The 20,529-nt window shown below is 44.0% G+C and overlaps 1 protein-coding gene across 6 annotated transcripts in view; it reads left to right on the top strand.

The window, feature by feature from the left end:
* EXOC6 (exocyst complex component 6) overlaps positions 1–20,529 on the top strand; it is a 116,519-nt gene that overhangs the window by 5,826 nt on the left and 90,164 nt on the right. For 3 of the 6 annotated variants that reach the window (XM_048505979.1, XM_048505978.1, XM_048505977.1), the window contains exon 1: positions 2,684–2,781. The exons of the other annotated variants lie outside the window; for them this stretch is intronic. In XM_048505979.1, coding sequence (XP_048361936.1) covers positions 2,699–2,781 — 83 coding nt within the window. In that variant the 5' untranslated portion in view covers positions 2,684–2,698. Of the gene's footprint in view, positions 1–2,683; positions 2,782–20,529 lie in introns of those variants that run through there. 6 annotated transcript variants of the gene reach the window in all.

Here is a 20,529-nt window from a genome sequence, read left to right as displayed (position 1 = left end):
GTGGAGCCAAGTTCAGCTCCTCCTCCTACACACCACCAATCTCACTCCTTCTCTAGTGAGAATGATGGGTGATCCCCCCCCAGTGCTAATTCCAGTCTCTTTCCTTCCCTCCCTCAGAATTGAGCTGCCCGAGCCAATTGCTTTTAAAAGAAAAATATACAAGGGGCAGGAGGACTCTTTTGTGCCTGAGATTGAAGTGGAAACATTTTTTTCTCCTGAGGGGTCAGGAGCATGTAGGAAACATTCAGATAACACCAACCATCTTCCAGAGAAACTAGAAAGGTGCAGCCATTCCACTATGCTGGGAAATAATAATAATCTTTACTAATGTTAATACAGTCTTTCCTTTAGTATATTGCTTTGATGGCTTTTTAGGTGAAGTATGTCTAGGATGATTAAACAAGTCGTTTCCTCTTGAAACTGGAAGTCCACACCAGTGCTTCATTGGAGGAAACTGATAACGCTTAAGTTAATCTGGAAATTCTACACCTCAGATGTGGGAGTGGCATCCTGCACAGTCTCAGAAGTGGTAAATTATTATTTTGCTCCTTATAGATTAATTCATGTCAATATATCCAATTCTCGACATGGCCCCATGTGTAAATACAGAGTCTGGAACACTGAACAGACAAGTCAGATCTTTCTACAAACCTGAGAAAAGCCCCAGTTTTGCCAAAAGGTCTTAAAGTTAGGGCCTGTAGCTTTAAGATTCTCAATGGTGCTGTGGGGATTGCTAGGCAACCACAACAGTACTGACAGCCTTCAAGGCTTGGATTTTCTCAGCAATGAGCAGGCATGAGGGCAAGGCATTTTCCAGGGCTGTTTTGTCCTTTATGGGATGAATTGTAGAGGCCAGGCCTCACAACAACCACTGGGCAGCATACTACCATGCAAATTGCATGATTTCCCTAGTCTGGTGGTTTCCTACTGTTCAGCAGCAATCAAAGCATGAAAGCCAGTATGGTGTGGTTGTCAGACTAGAATCTTGGAAACCCAGATCTGAACCTTGTTCTGCCATGAAATCTTCATGTGTGATTCCCTGGGCCAGTCACACTGTCTCAGACAAACCTACTTCACAAAGTTGTTCTGAGGATCAAGTGAGATGGAGAGAATGTTGTAAGCTACTTTGGATCATGAAGTAAATAATAAAGAGAGCCATCATGGTGTAGTGGTTACAAGCAATGCACTCTAATCTGGATAACTGGGTTTGATTCCCCACTCTTCCATGAGTGGCAGACTATAATTTGATGAACCAGATTTGTTTCCTCACTCATCCACATGAAGCCCGTTGGCTGACCCTGGACTAGTGTGAGTTCTCTCCAAACTCTCTCAGCCCCATCACTTCACATTGACTTTTGTTGTGGGAGGATGATTGTAAGCCATTTTGAGACTCCTTAAAGATAGACAAACAATGGATTTAAAACCAACTCTTCTTCTATAGGTGAAGACCAGAGAGAATTAAAAGGTGGATGGGAAGGGGAGATGTGAGGGCTGCCAGGAAGAGGAAAAGAGAAATAGTATGGATAAGAGGATACAGGGGAAAGTAAAGTGTCCCCCACAAGTCCTTACAGGTTCCCCACACTTGTATGAATCTGTGCATATTTCTTTTCTCAGTGTTATCAAGCTACATGTATGAACAGTCTCTGATAAGTACTGTTCTGATATCATGGTGCTGAGTTCGGGATACATGCAAACTATCCTTTATTTTGCAATTTCGACAGATGTATTCATTTACACTAGTTCCTGCAAAATATCCTATAAGTCCTTGCATAAAATCTCAGCAATTACTTGTTAGGTATAGGGAGAGAAACGTCCTCTTAAGTGTACTATGATTAGTAATAATAATTTTAATACAAGTCCACAAGGCCCTGTACATAAAAAACCAAACATAATACCTTCAAAATAAAATATGTTTTCCAGATGGTCAGGTCAACTAGCAGATCCAGCATCCCACGGGTGAAATTTTCACCTCGGTGCTGAAACGTAAATCCTAAATACGAGACTCAGCGTTCTCCTCGAGCCAACCCTGGACTCAGCCCTACAATCATTATTTGCCCTGCAGACCGCAGAGCACGTGGACTCTGATTTAGCTGAAAGTATTTCTCAGTGGCGTTTTCTTCTGAGTAAGCCTGCGTAAAGTCCGGTTATTAACCACCGCAATCAACCTTCCTCCCACTTCAAGCTAACCTTCTGGAAAGTCTTGACCAGACCTTTTGTTCCAAATCTCTTTTATCCCATTAATTCCAAAGGGCTTGGAGCGTTCCTAACCCTGCAGAAAACCGGATGAAGCAAAACTCCAACCTTATGCACAATTTGGAACTCAGCGAGGCATCTTTCCAAGGATCGGGGGCAGGAAGCGATGGGGTGCCAGCAGATTAGGCGTCCCTACCAAAGTCCTATAGTGCTAGGAGCGGTTGCACTTGCGCCGGACTGGCCCCCGATTGGGAAACAAGCCCCACAAGGAACCTCCTTTGCTGTTCCTCCGGCTCCTTAGGACACGACCGTACCTTGCCCAGGTGAGCGCCCCTACCCCAAGCCCTGCCAGAACTTCCCCTAGGTTGCCCGCCCCCCGCTCGCTGATTGGCCGGCCCTGGTTTCAGAGCAGCGGGGCCCCGCCTCTTGGCCCCGCCCCTCACCTCCCTCCCAGCCTTTCTCTCTCGCTCTGTGTCGCCCTCCGCCCGCTTCCCTCCCATTCAAGATGGCGGAGAGCCTGCCAGAGCATGAGCGGATCCTGCAGGAGATTGAGAGCACGGAGACGGCCTGTGTGGGACCCACCTTAAGGTGAGCCAGCCGGGGCAGGAGGGGGAGACCCCCCACTTGGGCTAAGGGCGGGACTGCACGTGCCCCCCGTTAATGTATCTAGCTTCAGAGCAGGGGCGCTTGCAGGTTGCAATGACAGCTCCTCCCCAGATGTGCGCACACTGACTGCGGGGAGCAAGCCCTGGGGACAGGCGCCCCTTCTGTGCTAAGCCTCTCCCCAGGGCTTGCTCCCCGCAGTCGGTGTGCGCACATCTGGGGAGGAGTCTTTCACTTCTCCTTGGGAGACCCCTTGGCCTTCCCATCCCCATGGGGAGCACTGGGGGCCCTCCATTGTCATCCCCGAGTTGCACACCTAGCCCAGGTGTGGTAGCTGTTTATGTTACCTGCAAGGTGGTCTTGGCAGTTCAGCGGAGGCAGGCAGGGCAGTGGCCTGGTGCCACTAGAGAAAAGGTGCCTGAGTGATGAGCATGACCTGGGGTGGGGGGGTGTCTCCAGCTCTTGGGTTTTGTATGAGTTCCCTCTCTGGGGAGTTGGTGGAGGATGAGGCTGAACAAATAGAAAGCCTGCCGGACTGCAAACGGAAGCTGAAATTGTTTTTGATATCACTGAAATTGTTTTGATATCAGTTGGAAAATTGGGGAGAGGGGAGCGTGAAGGAGAAAGTAGTTTTATAAGGTCCCGCTCTCCGTTTTCCTTTTGCTGTTTGAAAGGCTGAGAGGCCCTGGTTTCTTTCTTCATCTGCTTAAAATAATTGTGTATTATTGGGGGAAAGCATAGGTTTTTTGTGTTAAAGCAGTGGTGTGGGATCATGAGCTATTCTTTGTTTCTGGATCTGTCAAAGTCGGTGGGTGTGTCTAGCTACTGAGGTAGTCACTGGACTTGTAAATCGGCTTCTTGGAAAGGTGATCCCTTCGAGCATTGGGGGTTTTTAACTATAGCATCTTGATCTTAATGGTGTGTTTTATAAGTATGCATCAGAGCAGTGGCGCTCTTGACGAAGCAAGTGAAGCAAGTCTGTTGTTCTAATTATTATTCATTGCTACACTATCAGGTGGGCAGATCCTTGAAGAGTAGCTAGGAGGGTTGATAGTGACACTCTTCTCCCTCCATCCTGGTGATGACACACCTTTCTTTCTTGTTTAATGAAATAGTTTTGCATGATGATACAGTGAGACATCTGCTGTTGGTGGATGTTTTCTAATGCCTTCTAGATTCCAGTTACACTCATGTGAAAATTACTGTGCCTTGCTTTTGTTTGTTACATTTTTATCCCACCTTTTCCTCCAAGGAGCTCAGAATGGGATACATTGTTCTTTTCTCCTTAATTTTATTCTCACAACAACACTGTGAGGAAGGCTAGTCTGAGAAAAGTGGCTGGCTCATGATCACCCAGGAAGCTTCATGGTAGAGTGAGGATTTGAACCTTGGTCTACCAGATCCTCTCTCTGTGCAGAGGAACATCTTATAATTAGCTGAAGAGGAGAAATGGTCAAATAGGGCTATCAGCTTTTGCTGTGGGATAGCTAAATAATGTTCCAATTCCTAGTGGAAATAGTGAGGGCTTGTTTTACAACTGTGACAAAGTTCCTTCCTTTTGATTATATTTAGGACCCTGCCCAGTAAAAAATATTAGGCAAATTATCAAGACCAATTGGAGTGATATGCTTTAGGAAGTGAGCACCCCCACTCCATCCACAAAATTTTCAATTTCTTCAGCCAAATGAGTACTTTCCTCAAAAGGTTTTGGTAGTGATTTTGGTGTAGTTTTTTTTTGAAAAACTTCTACAGCCATTTTGAAATGAACAAATTAAATTTCTTTTCTCTAAGACCTTCCGTACTCTTGCCAAACAGTGAGCCCAGTTTTACAGGAGAAAGGCTGATGTTTGTTAATGGGCTGTTTTTTTTAATCCCAACACCCATACAGGTCCATCAAAATGGTTGCATGCAATACTACTTGGTTGTGTGCAAGATGTATCTCAGCCTTCAGTGGTGTGTATGTGGACTTCAGTATTGTCTGCTCCCCTATGATTCTACTTGAGGTCAAAATTAGCTACCATACAAAGTGTGGTGGGGTGATTCCCACAATATTCTTTTCCACGGTGTCTTTGTAATGTGTTTGGTGCTGCTGAATGCTTGGCACACAGTCTTTTAAATTTCTGGTTCCAGGTTAAGACTTGTATATTTATCCTGGCCTTTGGCTACTTGATGTGTATGTGTGTTCACAAGGGGTGTTGTATGGGTGTGTTCTAGTAGCATTTTCTCCTGACGTTTCGCCTGCATCTGTGGCTGGCATCTTCAGAGGATTTGACGATAGTGAAGATGCCAGCTACAGATGCAGGCGAAACGAAGCTTGATATTGCTCATTTAATTAATGATATTGCTATGATATTGCTCATTTAATTAATGGTTTAGAGTTTTCATTGCATACTGTTGCATACAATTGTTACACTTTTTATCAGAAGATCCCTTCAGAGCCAGTAACTAATGAAAGAAGAAGAAGAGTTTGGATTTATAGCCCCCCTTTCTCTCCTGCAGGAGACTCAAAGGGGTTTACAATCTCCTTGCCCTTCCCCCCTCATAACAAACACCCTGTGAGGTGGGTGGGACTGAGAGAGCTCAGAAGAGCTGTGACTAGCCCAAGGTCACCCAGCTGGCGTGTGTGGGAGTGTACAGGCTAATCTGAATTCCCCAGATAAGCCTCCATAGCTCAGGCGGCAGAGCTGGGAATCAAACCCGGTTCCTCCAGATTAGATACAAGAGCTCTTAACCTCCTACGCCACTGCTGCTTTAAAAAAAAGAAATAAGTATAGAGACACTTGATACAATAACTATATTTCAGCATGCTTTTCTGTTGAGCAGTAGAAAAATTGCATAGATACAAGCTTTTCATCTTGTGTGGTAAAAAGTGATATTTAGTATCACTGCCTAAGTTTTCACTTTCTTCTGTGCCAGTGGCTCTTAATAACTATGGAAAAAATATATTCTTACTTCCCCCCTCCCCCAAATTTCTTATGTTATGCAGGCAACAGTTTCAGCAATTAATCTGGCTATTCACAAACATTTCAACAGCTTTTTCTAACAAAGAATTGTGTGACAAAAATGGTTCTTGCATTTTTAAGAATTTAAAATTTTAGTAAACATTGATGACCTCCCCCCGGGTTTAGTTCACAACGCTGTCACTCCTGCATAGTTACCACCTGAATGAAGGCTACTTACCGCTCACTTTTTATTTATTAAGGCTTGAGAAGTAAGGTCTTGTATTTGCTACAACTGTATGAATAAAATTCGTTTAAAATGATTTGAGTTTTCTCCTCTGAAGAAAAGGTGCATTTAGAACTTGGGCTAAATATTTAGTGTGGGCAGGACAGTTGCAGTATCAATGGACTCTTGCAGTTCTTGATGGGTTGATTGTATAGTAAGATCCCATTCACAGGTTTTTAATCGGCAGTACCTAATGTACAGCCTGACTCCAGTACTCTAAGTGCATCTTGTGCAGTAAGGTGTTGGTTCCAAAAACTGAAATATAGTACTCTACTCTAGAGGGTATAGAACTAAACTGCAAAGGTTGTACTATCAAAGGTATAAGTATACAGATTGCATATTCCATTGTACCTTTTGGGATATGTTGTGTAAGAGATAATGTATGCTCATCTACATGCCCTTTATTCCTGTAGTTGTGCAATCCTAAACAGAGTTTCACCCTTCTAAGACTATTAACTGTGCCTGTGCTCAGGATGGTTCTGCAAGAGCAGGGGTAGGGAACCTGCGGCTCGAGAGCCGCATGCAGCTCTTCTGCCCTTGCACTGTGGCTCCACGAGCCGAGCCGCCGTCCCCATCCTTGCCTCTCCTGCAGGCAGCAGGGCGGGCGCACCAACTGCCCACGGACGGCTGGGCCGTGTCGCAGGCTTCCCCTCTCGCCCACCCTGTTGGAGCGGGGTGGGCGCATCCATGCGCTTCTCAGAATGAGCAAAGTAAAAGGTAAAAAAAACCCCTATATATATAGTGTTATCTTTATTTTAAATGTCAAAAATTATTTGCTGCTCCAAGTGTTTTCTTTTCCCGTGGAAAACGGGTCCAAATGGCTCTTTGAGTGTTAAAGGTTCCCTACCCCTGTGCAAGAGTGTCAGGTGCACAACATGTGTTTAACTTACCTCTCATCAACTGTGCCACTGGCCAGTTATATATGAGGACTCCAGAACAGAACTGGGGATGGTAAATCATTGAAACTCTTTATTTTGTGGTGGTTGGATGATTTGAGTGGGGAGGGACTGTGGCTCAGTGGTAGAGCATGTGCCCAGCAAGCAGATGATCCCGGGTTCAATTCCCAGCCTCTACAATGGAAAGGATTAGGTAGTAGCTGATGGAGAGCCACTGCCAGTCTGAGTAGACAATGCTAATCTTACTGGTGGACCAGCAGTCTGATGCGGTAGAAGGCACCTTCATGTATCTTTGAAATCCAGAGCTTTTGTCTCCCCCCACCCCTCGATTTCTTTCTGATAGGTATCTACGGGAATACAAAGGTTGTCTGCTATGCTGCTTTGCCAGCATAACATTCAAGTTCTTTACATTAGTATTGCACCTGTTTTTCTCCAATTCTTAATGAGGTTGTTTATTTGCTACTGCAATATGGATAAAATTCAGTTGTGAAATTATTTCAGATATTTTCAGAAGTAGATTATGGCACATATTCTGTTATGCTTTTTAAAGAACCATTTGTATTTCAGACTCTTAGATTCAAGTTGGCTTGTGTGTCAAATACAAACACTCCAATCCAAAATGCCAGTCAGTCCTGAAAACACTAAATTCATTTGTGTCTAATGCTCCAGAATGAAAAGCAACCCCTGCTTAAAAGCACGGACTACAAAAACATCCCTCCATGCCGTCTATTGATTAAATGCTTGTTTTGAAAGAAAGATTTTATAATCTCATCAAAAGCTAAGTTAAGAACTTTTTCCTACCTCTGTGGTGAGTTTGTTCAGAAACAGAGACTGAAACATTGGTTGAACAAAACTAGGTTAGTAAAGGAGGGAGTGCAAGATAATGCCAGGCAAGAAAGGTAAGCGTGAGTGTGCAGATGGTAGTGTGGGCTGGCATTTTTCAGGTCAAAAGTATGTGTGGATTCTCGCAATCCCACAGTATGTAAATAGTTTGGCCATGTCTCATGTGATACGCCATAATTTTCAGTATCATGCTGTCACTTGAGAGAAGGGCTTTTAAAAGCCCATGCTATTGATGACTTTTGGGTGATCAGTGGACTTGAGAAATATAACGGAAGTTACTTGCGCTAGGAAATAATTGCAGGTATTTGTGAAGAAAGGTGGTTCTATGACTTGAACTGATGGTTAGTTTGCACCAGGCTAGTTTTTGAGTGGAGTTCAAGCCGTTGAAATACCTGGTGTCAGAAAGTGACATTTATGGGCATTGTCAGGTTTTTTGGTAGAATGAACAGATTCAAAATCCTCCAAACTGGAAATGTAAAACTCCATTATTACTCCATCTTTTCTGCATTACTTCAGTATCCAGTAAACCATTGTAGACCCTATTTCACATAAGAACTATATGAATCACTTTGTTGATTGTATCCTATGAGGATGGAATGCACTTTATACTTTAATTGGCTTTGGTTCATGTTGCTTATATTAGTTTTGAGCAAAATGCAACAGTAGATCAACTGTGAGGACTCTTTGGAGTTTATTTGGTTGGACTTTAGGATGATTCATCTCTTCAGATTTCAGCTTGGACAGAATTTAGAGAATTGGTTGAAATAATAAAGGTTTTTGTAAAAATGATAAAGGTTTCTGCTGTATGTAGGCAGGAGAAAGGCGTAATTAATGTCCCCTTTACTTAAACTAGCATTAGAAAGACAGAAGTGTTATATATTGAGCTATTGAGGTGTCCGTAGTTGTGGGGGTGACATTAGCTGTGAGCGTGATATTTAAGTGAGTGTGTGCGTAGTTTCTCCCTCTCTGCCCGATATATTAGTGTGGAAGCTAACCGTGTAAATAAACCTTGTTTTTTACCTTGCTGCTCACCTGATGTTTGAGACATAGCAGTATAGTTACCAGTAGACAACAGAAAATCGTTCCTCTTTGGCAAACGGGAGGTATTATTCCATCTCACCAAACAATAATAAGCTATTTTATAAACTAGCTGAGGTCATCCCAGTGGTAATCGGCACCCTGGGCGCCATTCTGAAAACGCTAGGGCAACACTTGAAACATCTTCAAATTGACAAAATCAACATCTGTCAGTTTCAGAAGGCAGCCCTACTGGTATTCGCATGAATACTATGCCAATACATTACAACTTCCTAGGCCTCTGAGTAAGGCTCGGGTTGTAATGAAAGGCCCACAACCAGCTAAAGAACTGGCAGCTGTGATATCAAACTTAATAAGTATTGTCTAATTAGTTTATATTTATATTTTTTCTTACTGTAAACATGGTCTGTGGAGTTGCTGAATAAATTTTTTTTGCAGAAATAAATATAATACGTTTTTCAGAATTGAGACACTGGTTGCAAATGCATACTTTTAGACTGATGGTAGCCTTGCACAGTATACCTTTACCTTGGCTATACTACTGTAATATTCTAAAAACAAAGAACTTCATGATGGAGTAAGGGGGTTAGTACCACCTTTGGGGCTCAGCATCCAGAAGTGGGGTGCTGAGAAGATTTGTGGAGAAGCAGCAGCACAGGGTTAGCTGGGAGAGGAGACTTGATGGCAGATCTGGAGTTGCCTCTGCACAGCGGGTGGAACAATCTTGTAGTCCTGCTTGTTACTCAGTAGCAGAGGTGGGATTTCAGCAGATTCGCACCACTTCGGCAGAACCAGTTGTTGAAATGGTGCTTGTAAATAACCAGTTGTTAAATTATTTGAATCCCACCACCGGAACCGGTTGTTAAATTATTTGAATCCCACCACTGCTCGGTAGTGCTATATATTTGTAAATAATATCACAAAGTGTCACCATGTTCAGTGTTTAATTGATGTGGGATTCTTTCAATTCATGCTGGAAAGGAAGAGTTACATTGCAAGCAGGTCCTGAAAAGTAAAGTAATTTTAACATTTTCCCTCCATTTTATCTTCGCAATAACCTTTCGAGGTACATGATGCTGAATATGTGACTGGCCCAAAGTCACGCAGCTGACTTCCATGGAAGAATGGGTTTTGAGCCTGGACCTTAGTTTGATGCTCACTACTGCCGCACTACAATGGTCAAGGACAGTATTTGATATTCAGCAAAGGAATTTCAATCCCAGTTGGTATGTTGTACTTGTAACACCTGAGGTTGCATCCTGTCCTGGGCATTCTGTATCTGTGTGTCCCATTGTTATCTGAGTATGCCTCCATTTTTGCCAGCTGAGAGTTGTGCTTGGCACTAAGAGGATAAAGCTTCTCACACTGTGTTGGGATACTTTGATAACATCTGGTGGATGTCTTCTTCCTGCTCGAAATACTCTCCCCCCCCCAGAAGCTGATTGTGCTGTGTTTAAATCTGTGTTAGCTCTCAATGCTAGAGCAAGAAGACAAATGCCTTGTATTGTTGTTGCTAGATGCCCTTCTCAGCTACTGCAGTGTTAGGAAACATATACACAATATTGTATGCTCTGTGTTGTACTTGACTTCTATAGGAATGTCCCTGATTCATTAAACAACCACTATCTCTCGTTCCCTTTTGAATGCCATAGTGAGTTCATTACTTGAAGGATAATAGCATATTTTCACTCATAATAGTTTTATGAGTGTATCATTTTTATTATTCCATCAGATTCCATTATTCTAGCTTTTTAATTGAGTAGTCACTTTACACACGGTTATGCATTTTAAAAATTTCCTTAAATTAAGCGTGGAAGGTATAATCTTATACAAAGTCCAAAGGAAGGTAATGCTCCAGTGGATTATAATGAGCACAGAAAGGGGGAAATGCAAAAATACTTTTTAAAAGAAAAAAAAATCAAGTTCATTAGCACTGTAAAGACCAACAAAATTTTCCAGGTACATGTAGTGTTGTGGTTAAGAGCAGGTGGATTCTAATTTGGAGAACCAGGTTCGATTCCCCCCTCCTCCACCTGAATGGCAGAGGCTTATCTGGTGAACCAGATGTGTTTCCGCACTCCTACATTCCTGCTGGTGACCTTGGCCTAGTCACAGTTCTTCAGAATTCTCTTAGCCCCAGCTACCTCGCAAGGTGTCTGTTGTGGGGAGAGGAAGGAAAGGAGCTTGTAAGCGACATTGAGTCTCCTAACATGAGAGAAAGGTGGTTTATAAGTCCAAACTCTTCTCCTTCTTCTTCTTTCACATCATGACTTTTCCCATTGCAGTTTGGATATATCGCGGGTCAGCATAAGAAATTCAATGGAAAGTTTTGCGGAGTTTTGTGGAAGTCGCAGATGACATGGAAAAGGCCAGCAGACAACACAGAAAAAGTTTAGAAACTCAAATGCATAAAATATATGTATAGTATTGTATAATATCAACATATTTTCTCTTTTAATACCATGATATACACATTTCCAGGGTTAGGAGCACAGCAGTCCCCCACGATCTGAAAAATCCACGTTACATTTTTTGGCTCTCCCTTTGTATCACAGAATGAATTTGAATGCTTTTCTTTTTCTTCTATTTTAACTTTGAAAAATAAGAAAAAGAAAAATATTCTGACTTATCCTGTGGTACAAAGAGAGAGCCAAAAATTTTATTGTGGGTTTTCCAGATCGTGGAGGGTTGCCTTGCCCCTAACCCCAGAGCTGTGGAAGGGATAACTGTATAAGCTTTTGTGAGTCAAAGTTCACTTCATTGGACACAAATGAGAATGAAGATTCAACATACTTTATGTCCAAGTCAAAAGGTGGAAGGGACTGTTACAAAGGAGGGCCAAATGGAATCAGGATACAGAAATACAATGCAAAATGTTATCAGCTCGATTAGTGCTAGGAGATATCCATAGAGGTAGGAGATGCAGATGGTAAATGATGAAGTGAGTTTTGATTAACACAGATATCCACCTGAAACTTTGTTAAGTGTCCTTGTTACCTGACTCTGAAAGCTGTGACAGGGGGAAATTGTCTATCATACTCTTCTGAACATTGCAGTCCTATGCAGACTTACTCCAGTTTAAGCCCACTGAAATAGTTAATCACTATTGTTTGTCTGACTGCCATTAAAAATGGTGATGATAGCAAGTTATGAAGGTGAAATCATTTAGAACAAGGGTCGGGAACCCGCGGCTCGCGAGCCGCAAACGGCTCTTTCCCGCTTGTGGTGCGGCTCCTGGCATGGCCCCTTCCTCCCCTCTCTGGGGCTTTTCCACAGATCTATCCCTCTCTCTCTTGTTTCTCTCTCCTCCTCTCTCCTAGTCACCCACGCTCTAGTTTCCACCCTCCACTTTCCCCAGCTTCTTCCTTCTCCTTGGAGCCTCGGCCGCCCCACCCCGCCTTAAATCCTGCCCCAGTGCCTTCTGGGGCGCTTCTCCCCTCGTCCTGCAACGAGGCCGGGCCGGTGAGAGGTGTTGCCGCCGTGAGTTGCTCGGCGGCCTGCCCCCGCAGCGCTCTGCTCGTTGTCCCTCAGGCCAGGGCTGGGCACATTGCCACCGCCGCTGGGGCTCGGGGCTGCCTGGCCAGACCGAGGCCTGCCGCTGCTGGGGCGCGCAGCTGCGCTGGCGCCCGCCACTTGCTGAGGAGCCTGAGCAGCCTTCGGACATTCCACGCTCCCGCATGAACGGGGAGCATGCAGCCAGCATCCTGGCCTGAGCCGGGCGCTGCTATTTTCTCCCCTCCCCTCAGGGTAGAATCCTGAGAAAAAAGCAGCGCCCGGCTCAGGCCAGGATGCTGGCTGTACGCTCCCCGTTCATGCGGGAGCGTGGGTGTCCGGGGCTGCCCGGAGGCTCCTCCCCAGACTTGACGGGTCTATAGGTATTAGTTGTTTTTCCAAGGCCCATTAAGGACTCTTCATCATGTACTTGCAAGGGACATTAAGCTTGAAAAGTTGTTCCCAGCTCTGTATTATTCAAATTTACACTAATTATTGGAGTCCATGGTGTTACCCATATTAGCAGAATGATCCATCCCAGCAGGCTGAAAGTACTTTTTAAAATGCTAATTTATAGAGGAGGTACAGAAATGGACTGGGACTGAAGTGTGATTTCAGTTAAATTCCAAATGTCACCACGGCAACACCTCTCCGGCCCGGCCTCCTTGCAGGCACTGGGGCAGGATTTAAGGCGGCGTGGGGCGGCCGAACGAGGTTCCGAGGAGAAGGTAGAAGCTGGGGAAAGTGGAGGGTGGAAAGGAGAGCGTGGGTGACTAGGAGAGAGGAGGAGAGAGAAACAAGAGAGAGAGGGGTAGATCTGTGGAAAAGCCCCAGAGAGGGGAGGAATAACAGGGAAGGAGGTTGAATGTAGTAGAGAAGGGGGGGGGGAGCTGAAAAGATAACTGAAAGCTGGGTAGAAATATTAGAGACAGAACAAGGGGGAAAGGAGGAAACAGAATGGGAAAAGGTCACAATCAGAGGGTTTGAAGCGGACCCTGACGAGAAGGGAGAACTTGAGGAAGGAGGAGAGTTGCCCTTTATACAAAGCGTGCATAAAGGTAAAAAACCAAAATACTCAGTGTTTTCTTCATTTTAAATGCCAAAAAGTATTTGCGGCTCCATGAGTTTTCTTTTCCGTGGAAAATGGGTCCAAATGGCTCTTTGAGTATTAAAGGTTCCCTACCCCGATTTAGAATTTCATATTTAAACTAGAACGAGCAGTGTATGGCTAATGCAAGTGTCCTGCCTAAACATGCTTTACACATTATTTGTACAGCTTAGGTTTTACCACAACTTTATGAAAATTGGCCAAATCTTGACTCAAGCAGTTGTTAATGGATTCCCACAGTTATTATAGTTGCCTTTAAGGATTGGTGCCAAGTTGCAATTCAGTTGTTTTTCTGAGGCAGTAGAAACAGTACAAAAGTTCCTGCTCTGTCCATTTGGCCATTTAGTCAGTGAGTACAGCTGCGGAATGATTTACACTTTGTTTTATAGGTACTGGTATATGCCAGACATGGTGTAAATGCATACCTGAAAATGTCAACAGTACAATACCCATTTTTCATTTTTCCAAATTTGTGTTTGTCATACAGATGCTCTAATCAGGGTTAGCTGAGATTCTCTGGGGCTTGCACTGGGAACAAACCTAAGTATGCTACTTCTTAATGTGCAGAATTGCCTCAAGCACACCCTTGGACTCACTCTTTGTATGTGGGCTTCCATGCTGTTAAGTTCATTCCTAAAGCAGAGAAAAGGAAATTCCTGGCTACCAGCTGTAACCCTCATTTGTAGGATCTTGCTTATTAGTTACATAAAGAAAAAAATACCAATTTCGGAAGCAAAATTGGGACAATATGGCTGTGTCCTTGCCATTTGAACTTCCCGCATTTATTTTTGCCACCCCCAGAAGCATCTCCTACTTTGTCTTGTTCTTTTCTTTTACAGTTTTTGAGATTTCCTTGAAAAGCCCCTCTTTACTTTCCTGTTTATGTTGCTCTGAATAATCATTTCCCTCTTCATACCCAAGCCCAATTCTGTGTGTGCAATCGTTGCCTTCGTACTTTCGAATTCAGTTAAACAGGGAGAGATTTTTGTTGTGCAATGTGGTGAAGAGAAGTTTCTGGTCATGTGGAATCCTGATACCTTGTAGAACATGAAGTTATGCTCTCCCTTCCTTGTCCAAATGAAGAGTTAGGAGGCTGCCAGTTCAAGAGCTGTTGGGGATCATAGTCAATGAACATTTGGAGGACCAGAGTTGGACACCCCTGGTCTAGTGAAAAGGACCAGGAGTAGATGCCAACTGGGCAACCTTAAACACAGGGGAGAAGGAAGCAACCAGAGGACCATGATTTGTGCATGAGGAAGAGACAGGTCTTTAGATATTTGGATCATAGACTATGATGAGATTTGAACTACAATTGAACTTGATAACAAACAGGCAGCCAGTAGTTTAGGTGTTTTGCAGTAGGTGAGATGTGTTCCTATTGGCTGTCTTCTGACAACTGGTTTTTTTTACATTCTGAACCAGTTGTAGTTTCTAGATTGTCTTCAAGGACAGCCTACCATAAAGGTTATTACATACAGTAATTTTATTGCAGGTTTATAAAAGCCTAAATTAGCGTAGTCAGGCTGACTGAACCTGAGAGTGGGGGTGAACTGATTGGCCATCAACCAGAACCCTGGACTTTTTTTGCAAATGTCAACTCTATCCCATTCCAAAATAAGTGAATTCAGTTCCTCCAAATTATCAGTCCTCCCAACCAGCATGAACTCCATCTTGCCTGAATTCAGTTTCAGCTTGTTCTGCCTTACAGCCACATCCACAGGCCTGGTGTCTGGCTATGGCACTGCAGCCACACCACCCCGCTGCTTCCAAAGGGGCTTCCCAGTGGTGTGGGGAAGGTGGAGTGGGAGGGTGGAGTGGGAAGGGTGGAGATGGGCAGGCTGGCTGTGGGTGGAGGGAAGAGGTCCGGGGCAAAGCTGTACTCACTGGCAAATCTCCCTGCTCTGGTGGCAAAACAACATTACATTCGTTCTACATGTGGTCTTGCTTGCCATGGGGAGACTAGAAAGTGAAAGTGGGGTGTGAGGAAATACATCCATACAAGAAATCTTGTTGTGACAGACATTTACCCCATTGTGCAGCAGATTCCTTGTGTGTAATCGGCCCAAGTTTCTACAGCTGACTGCCCACTTAAGCAATTACCGGCTGCCTTTTTCTTTGTTTACTTTGCAACAGAGAAAAAATATGACCAAATTGACTAGCTTTGTGAATTTGAAGAGAAATGGGAGTTTTACTTTAAGGACTTCAAGTCTCCCCCAACACTCTAGAGCACATGGTTGACCAGCCCACTGAGCAGAGGAGGTATTGCTTTGTCACCACCTCCTCTGCTCCACCATTGCCAGAGTTACTAGCAGTGGCCAAGAGGGAAGCATGCCCGCCTCTGCGCCGCCACCTCCCTTGAACCTTGTGGAAGGTCAGAGAGGCTCCTGTGGCTGCTCTTACTGCTGGGATGAGTATGGTAACTGACTGGGACACCAGGACAGACCCTTAAAACGGGGACTGTCCCAGCCAAACTGGTACATATGGTAAGCAAGCATATACATGTGTGTGTATTGTCCAGGGATGGGGCTGCCTCCCACCACTCTGCAATCTTCCCTTCCCCACTCTTTCTTACCCAGGCAGTTGCCCAAGGACCGCAGGACACCCTTCAACTGGCAACTCCACCCCTGGACTTACCAGCAAATACTGGAACCACCTGGAAGCCAGAAATCAGGAGAAGCTGCAGGGAACTGGCTAGCTCTCCTGGGCAGCAGGAGCTGGCCTCAGTTGTTCCATAGAAAAGAGTGGGGCTGGCACAGCTCCAACCCAGCTGCAATGAATAAGCCTCCGCATTCCACAGAATGGGTCGAGGCTGGCACAGCTGTACTCAGGGAGGAGGGCCCAGAACCACGAGGGGCCAATCTTGAGATGGTAGGGCTCGACAGACAGCTCATCAACTGCTGGTAGACTGGAATAGGGAGCCCCAAGAGGGAAAGAAATCCTTTCAGGAGGGATAAAAGTAACACTGGGGAGGAGGCCAGTGGGGAAGGAGAGAGCTAGGAGTGTGCTAGAGGGCTGTAAACTGCTTGCCAATTCAAGTCTCTTCTGGAAACTGCTAACCTCAGTGTGTTTGTTTGCTCCATGAATACTTTGCCAGAGCGCCAGCCTACCTTGCAGGGATGGTGGGGAGGGGAGACAGTCACATTTTTGTGTGTGCTAAATTATAAATCCAATAAATTCTAAACTGAATACATAAAATAATAAATATGCAGCAAGTTTAACAAAATAATAACATGTTCAACTCTCATGTTGTCACATGTGTGTTATCTTCTGTTCCAAGAAGTGTAACACGTCCCAAAAAATTACTTTATCACATTTATTTTTTCCAGTACCAATTCTTGGAAGGAGTCTTGTCTTTGTACTAGCTCAGTAAAACTGGAAGTGTTAATACTAAAACAGGCCTAACGGTTTTGTACTTGTTTGACAAGTCTGATTATTATCAGGGTCTGTGATAAGAATGGAAAAACATTTTACGAGCATTTTAAAGGGATTGATTAAACTTGTAAATAATTTCTTGTAGTTGAGTAGTTCACAGTCTTCATCTATGTCTGAAGCTAATACTCCAAAGTAAAGAATGTCTCGTTTTATCACAAACGTTGCTTGATGTAACAAGTGGCTCGTTGCTTCAACATTTTTATTGTATAACTCAGTAAGAAGCAGGAAGAGGTATCTCCTTGCTCAGCAGTGAAAAACAGGAAGCAGGAAGTCCGTTGTAAATCTGGGTTTACTGATTATCAGTTGAAGTTTCACTACAAAGGATGTCCATTAACAACCAACAGCGTGATATGTTGCTTATCCAGAACGAACAATAACTGCTGTAGTGTCACTGCTACAGAGTATTGACCCTGGTTATAGGAAGCAATGTTAACTAACAAATGTACTCAGCCCTTTCCTGCTCATAGAAACAGGATACTATTAGTGAGAACAATTCACAGAAACTGTATAGAGAGGAAAACATGACAAGTCCAAGTAAAAAGGCAGATTGAAGATTAATAAATCCTCCCCCCCCCACACACACATACATAATTTGGCATTTGCTTAAATTCTGCATTCCTTTGCCATGCTGTAGTCTTCTAAATATTTTTGAAATGGAAATGAAAGAATTGGCTTTATAATGTCCGCAAGTAGAAAGTCCATTCAGGGATTAAGAATTGATACATGTTGCATTTTTTGAACTACAGGAAACACCTGGATGTTATTTTAGAAAGGTTTTAAGGGTGTGTATTCAAAACCAACATGAAATACAGGAAAAATTAGCATTAGGAGTTGGCCATTTGTGGCCAATGCAAAATATAATTGTCGGTTGTTGGAGAGGAAACTTTTTCAAAGGCCTGAGAAATTGCTGCAATAATTTAACATTGGTTACCCTGTGACACTAAGCATCTGCTGACTATAATTTTGATGGCATTTGAAACTGAATTGTGCCATTTGTGTTTGGAGGTTCCATGAGCATCCAGATGCCTGAATTCTTTCCTTTTCATGCACAATTCAAGCCTGAAATGGAACAACACTTTTATACGTTCTTGATCATGGAAAGAACAGTCATCACTTTTTCTCTTTCCTGTTGTTGTTCTCAGATTAGAAGCAGTTTGCATATATGGGAAAACTTAAAATTCACGAAGAACCTTAGTTTACAATTCTGTGGTTAATGGATTCATTTTTTTACTTGAAGAATAGTTGTTTATTGCTCTTTTGGTGGTAAAAATAAATCTGTGAAGAGGCATATTTTTATTTATTTATTAGATTTCTAGGCCACTTGTTTCCATCAGGACAGACTCGGACCGGCTTACAACATTTCCAAAACTCAGCATCACACAATATGACAGTTTACCTAATTACAAATTTAAACCCAATTTCAGATTAGGCACCAATTGATAATAATAAAAACCCCACCGGAAAGAAAAGGGAGGCCAGACAGAATGGATTGATGTAGGTTCTGCGGGGCCCACATCTCAATTATAAGAGTATTCCACCAAAGACTTGTTGAGGAAAGCCAGGCATTTTTCAGACTGGGAATCACCCAAAATTACACTCTTTTTTTTGGGGGGGGGGTGTATTTGGAGAGGTGATCCAGCAGATATGAAGGCCCCAGACCATTTAGTGCTTAGGTTAACACCCAAACCTTGAACCTGATTTGGTGCTCCATCTAAAACCAGCACAGCTGACAGAGCACTGGTTGAATATGTGCTCCCCGTGGTGTCCCAGTGTCCAGGCAGACACATTCTGGACCAGCTGGACTTTGCAGAACAGCCTCAAGGGTAGCCCTGCATAATGCAAGTTACAGTAGCCAAGTCTGGAGGTGACAGTTGCATGGATCACTGTTTCTAAGGCAGGGCAGAACACACAGGGTGCCAGTTACGGAAACTGGGGAGACGCCAGCTTGGCTACATTTGTGACGCAGGCCTCCATGTAAAGGGAGGTGTTCAGGATCACACCAGACTTTTGATGACTGACACAGGTGTTAATTGCACCCCATCCCAAGTTGGGAGCTAGTATCCTACTCCCCAACCAAACCACAGGACCTGTGTCTTTGCTGGCTCTAGTTTAATCATTTCACCATGGCTTCCTGACAACTGGGTAGGAAATCTGGGTTGCCTGCCATCAACAAATATATCTGGATGTTATCCGCGTACTGCTGATAACCCAGCATGAGAATCTGGACCAACTGGACCAACCTGCCAAGAGGGCACGTACAGATGTTGAATAACATTGGGGAGAGGATCACTCCTTGTGGGACTGCACACGCCAACAGATGGCATGGGAATGTCCTGTCCCCTCATGATGCTCTCTTCCCTGACCTTGGAGAAAAGAGATCAGCCACTCTAAGGCTGTCCCATGTATACCAACGTCAGCAAGACAGTGAGCCAAAAGATTGTGGTTGACAGAAACCAGGTACGAATTGATGATATCCTTCGGGGGGCCTACACACCATCACATTTGGCTTTCCCCAGCCATGGGGAGCACAGATCTAAGGGGCAAGTGGTAGGATCCCAGCTACCAATATCCTATTAACATGGGCCCAGGAGAGGCAACTGAATTGGTCCACTTATTGGACCTAAAGGTTGCCTCAATTTCAAGGTCACCTAGTGAAGCATAGTCCACATCCCTCTTTTTGTCTGCTACCTCCTCTGTTCTGCCCAAATGAACATATGAAACACAGAGTCGGACATTCGGATCATCTAGCTCAGGGGTCTGCAACCTGCAGCTCTCCAGATGTTCATGGACTACAATTCCCATCAGCCCCAATTGGCCATGATGGCAGGGGCTGATGGGAATTGTAGTCCATGAACATCTGGAGAGCCGCAGGTTGCAGACCCCTAATCTAGCTCAATATTTTTTACTGTGCCTGGCAGCAGCTCTCCAGAGTCTCAAGCAGGGAAAGGTCTTTCCCAAAACCTGCTGCCTAAACTAGTAGTTAGGGGGTTTTTTTGACTAAGGTTGTGGTTCCACAGAATGATTTGCTTTTTCTTCCCATCATACAGTAGCTGCAGGGGGTATTCCAAGCACCTGCATCTCAAAAGTGATGCAAATAACTTCTTGCTGAGCTCCTTTTATCTATGAAAAATTATGCTAAGGGGAAGGCAACCTCTCCTACCTCGGGTTCTAACACTGGCTTGGGAAATTCCTGGAGATTGGGGATGGAGCCTTGTTAGGGTGATGTTCGGGAAGGGACATCGGCAGGGTATGGCACCGTATAGTCCACCCTCCAAAACGTCCATTTTCTTCAGGGGAAGGGACCTCTGTCACCTGGAAATCTGTAATTCTGTCATCTGTAATTCTGGGAGATCTCCAGACCCCATCAGGAGGTTGGCAACCCTACTCCTAGCCATGCCTCCATTCTGAACAGAATCCAACACCTGGCAGTCATTCAAATGATATTCCCTGCAGTTCCTTGGTGGCTCTGGGAAAAAGTGAGTCAGGTCCAGGGAAATTCTGCCAAACTCTGTCAAAAATATTACATGAAGTTTGGCCCTGGGAATATGAAGCTTGACTTAATTATTACTAACCATGGGGCCATTTGCATGCAGAGTACATGACTGGTAGTCTGATTCAGTTTTATATAATGACTAGCTCTCTCATTCAATTAAAAAAAGATTTAAAGGGTATATTTCTAAAAATAATTTTCCTCCTTCT

The sequence above is a fragment of the Sphaerodactylus townsendi genome, linkage group LG08 (assembly GCF_021028975.2).
Source record: "Sphaerodactylus townsendi isolate TG3544 linkage group LG08, MPM_Stown_v2.3, whole genome shotgun sequence".
Classification (NCBI taxonomy): domain Eukaryota; kingdom Metazoa; phylum Chordata; class Lepidosauria; order Squamata; family Sphaerodactylidae; genus Sphaerodactylus; species Sphaerodactylus townsendi.
This window is presented reverse-complemented; position numbering and strand designations above follow the sequence as displayed.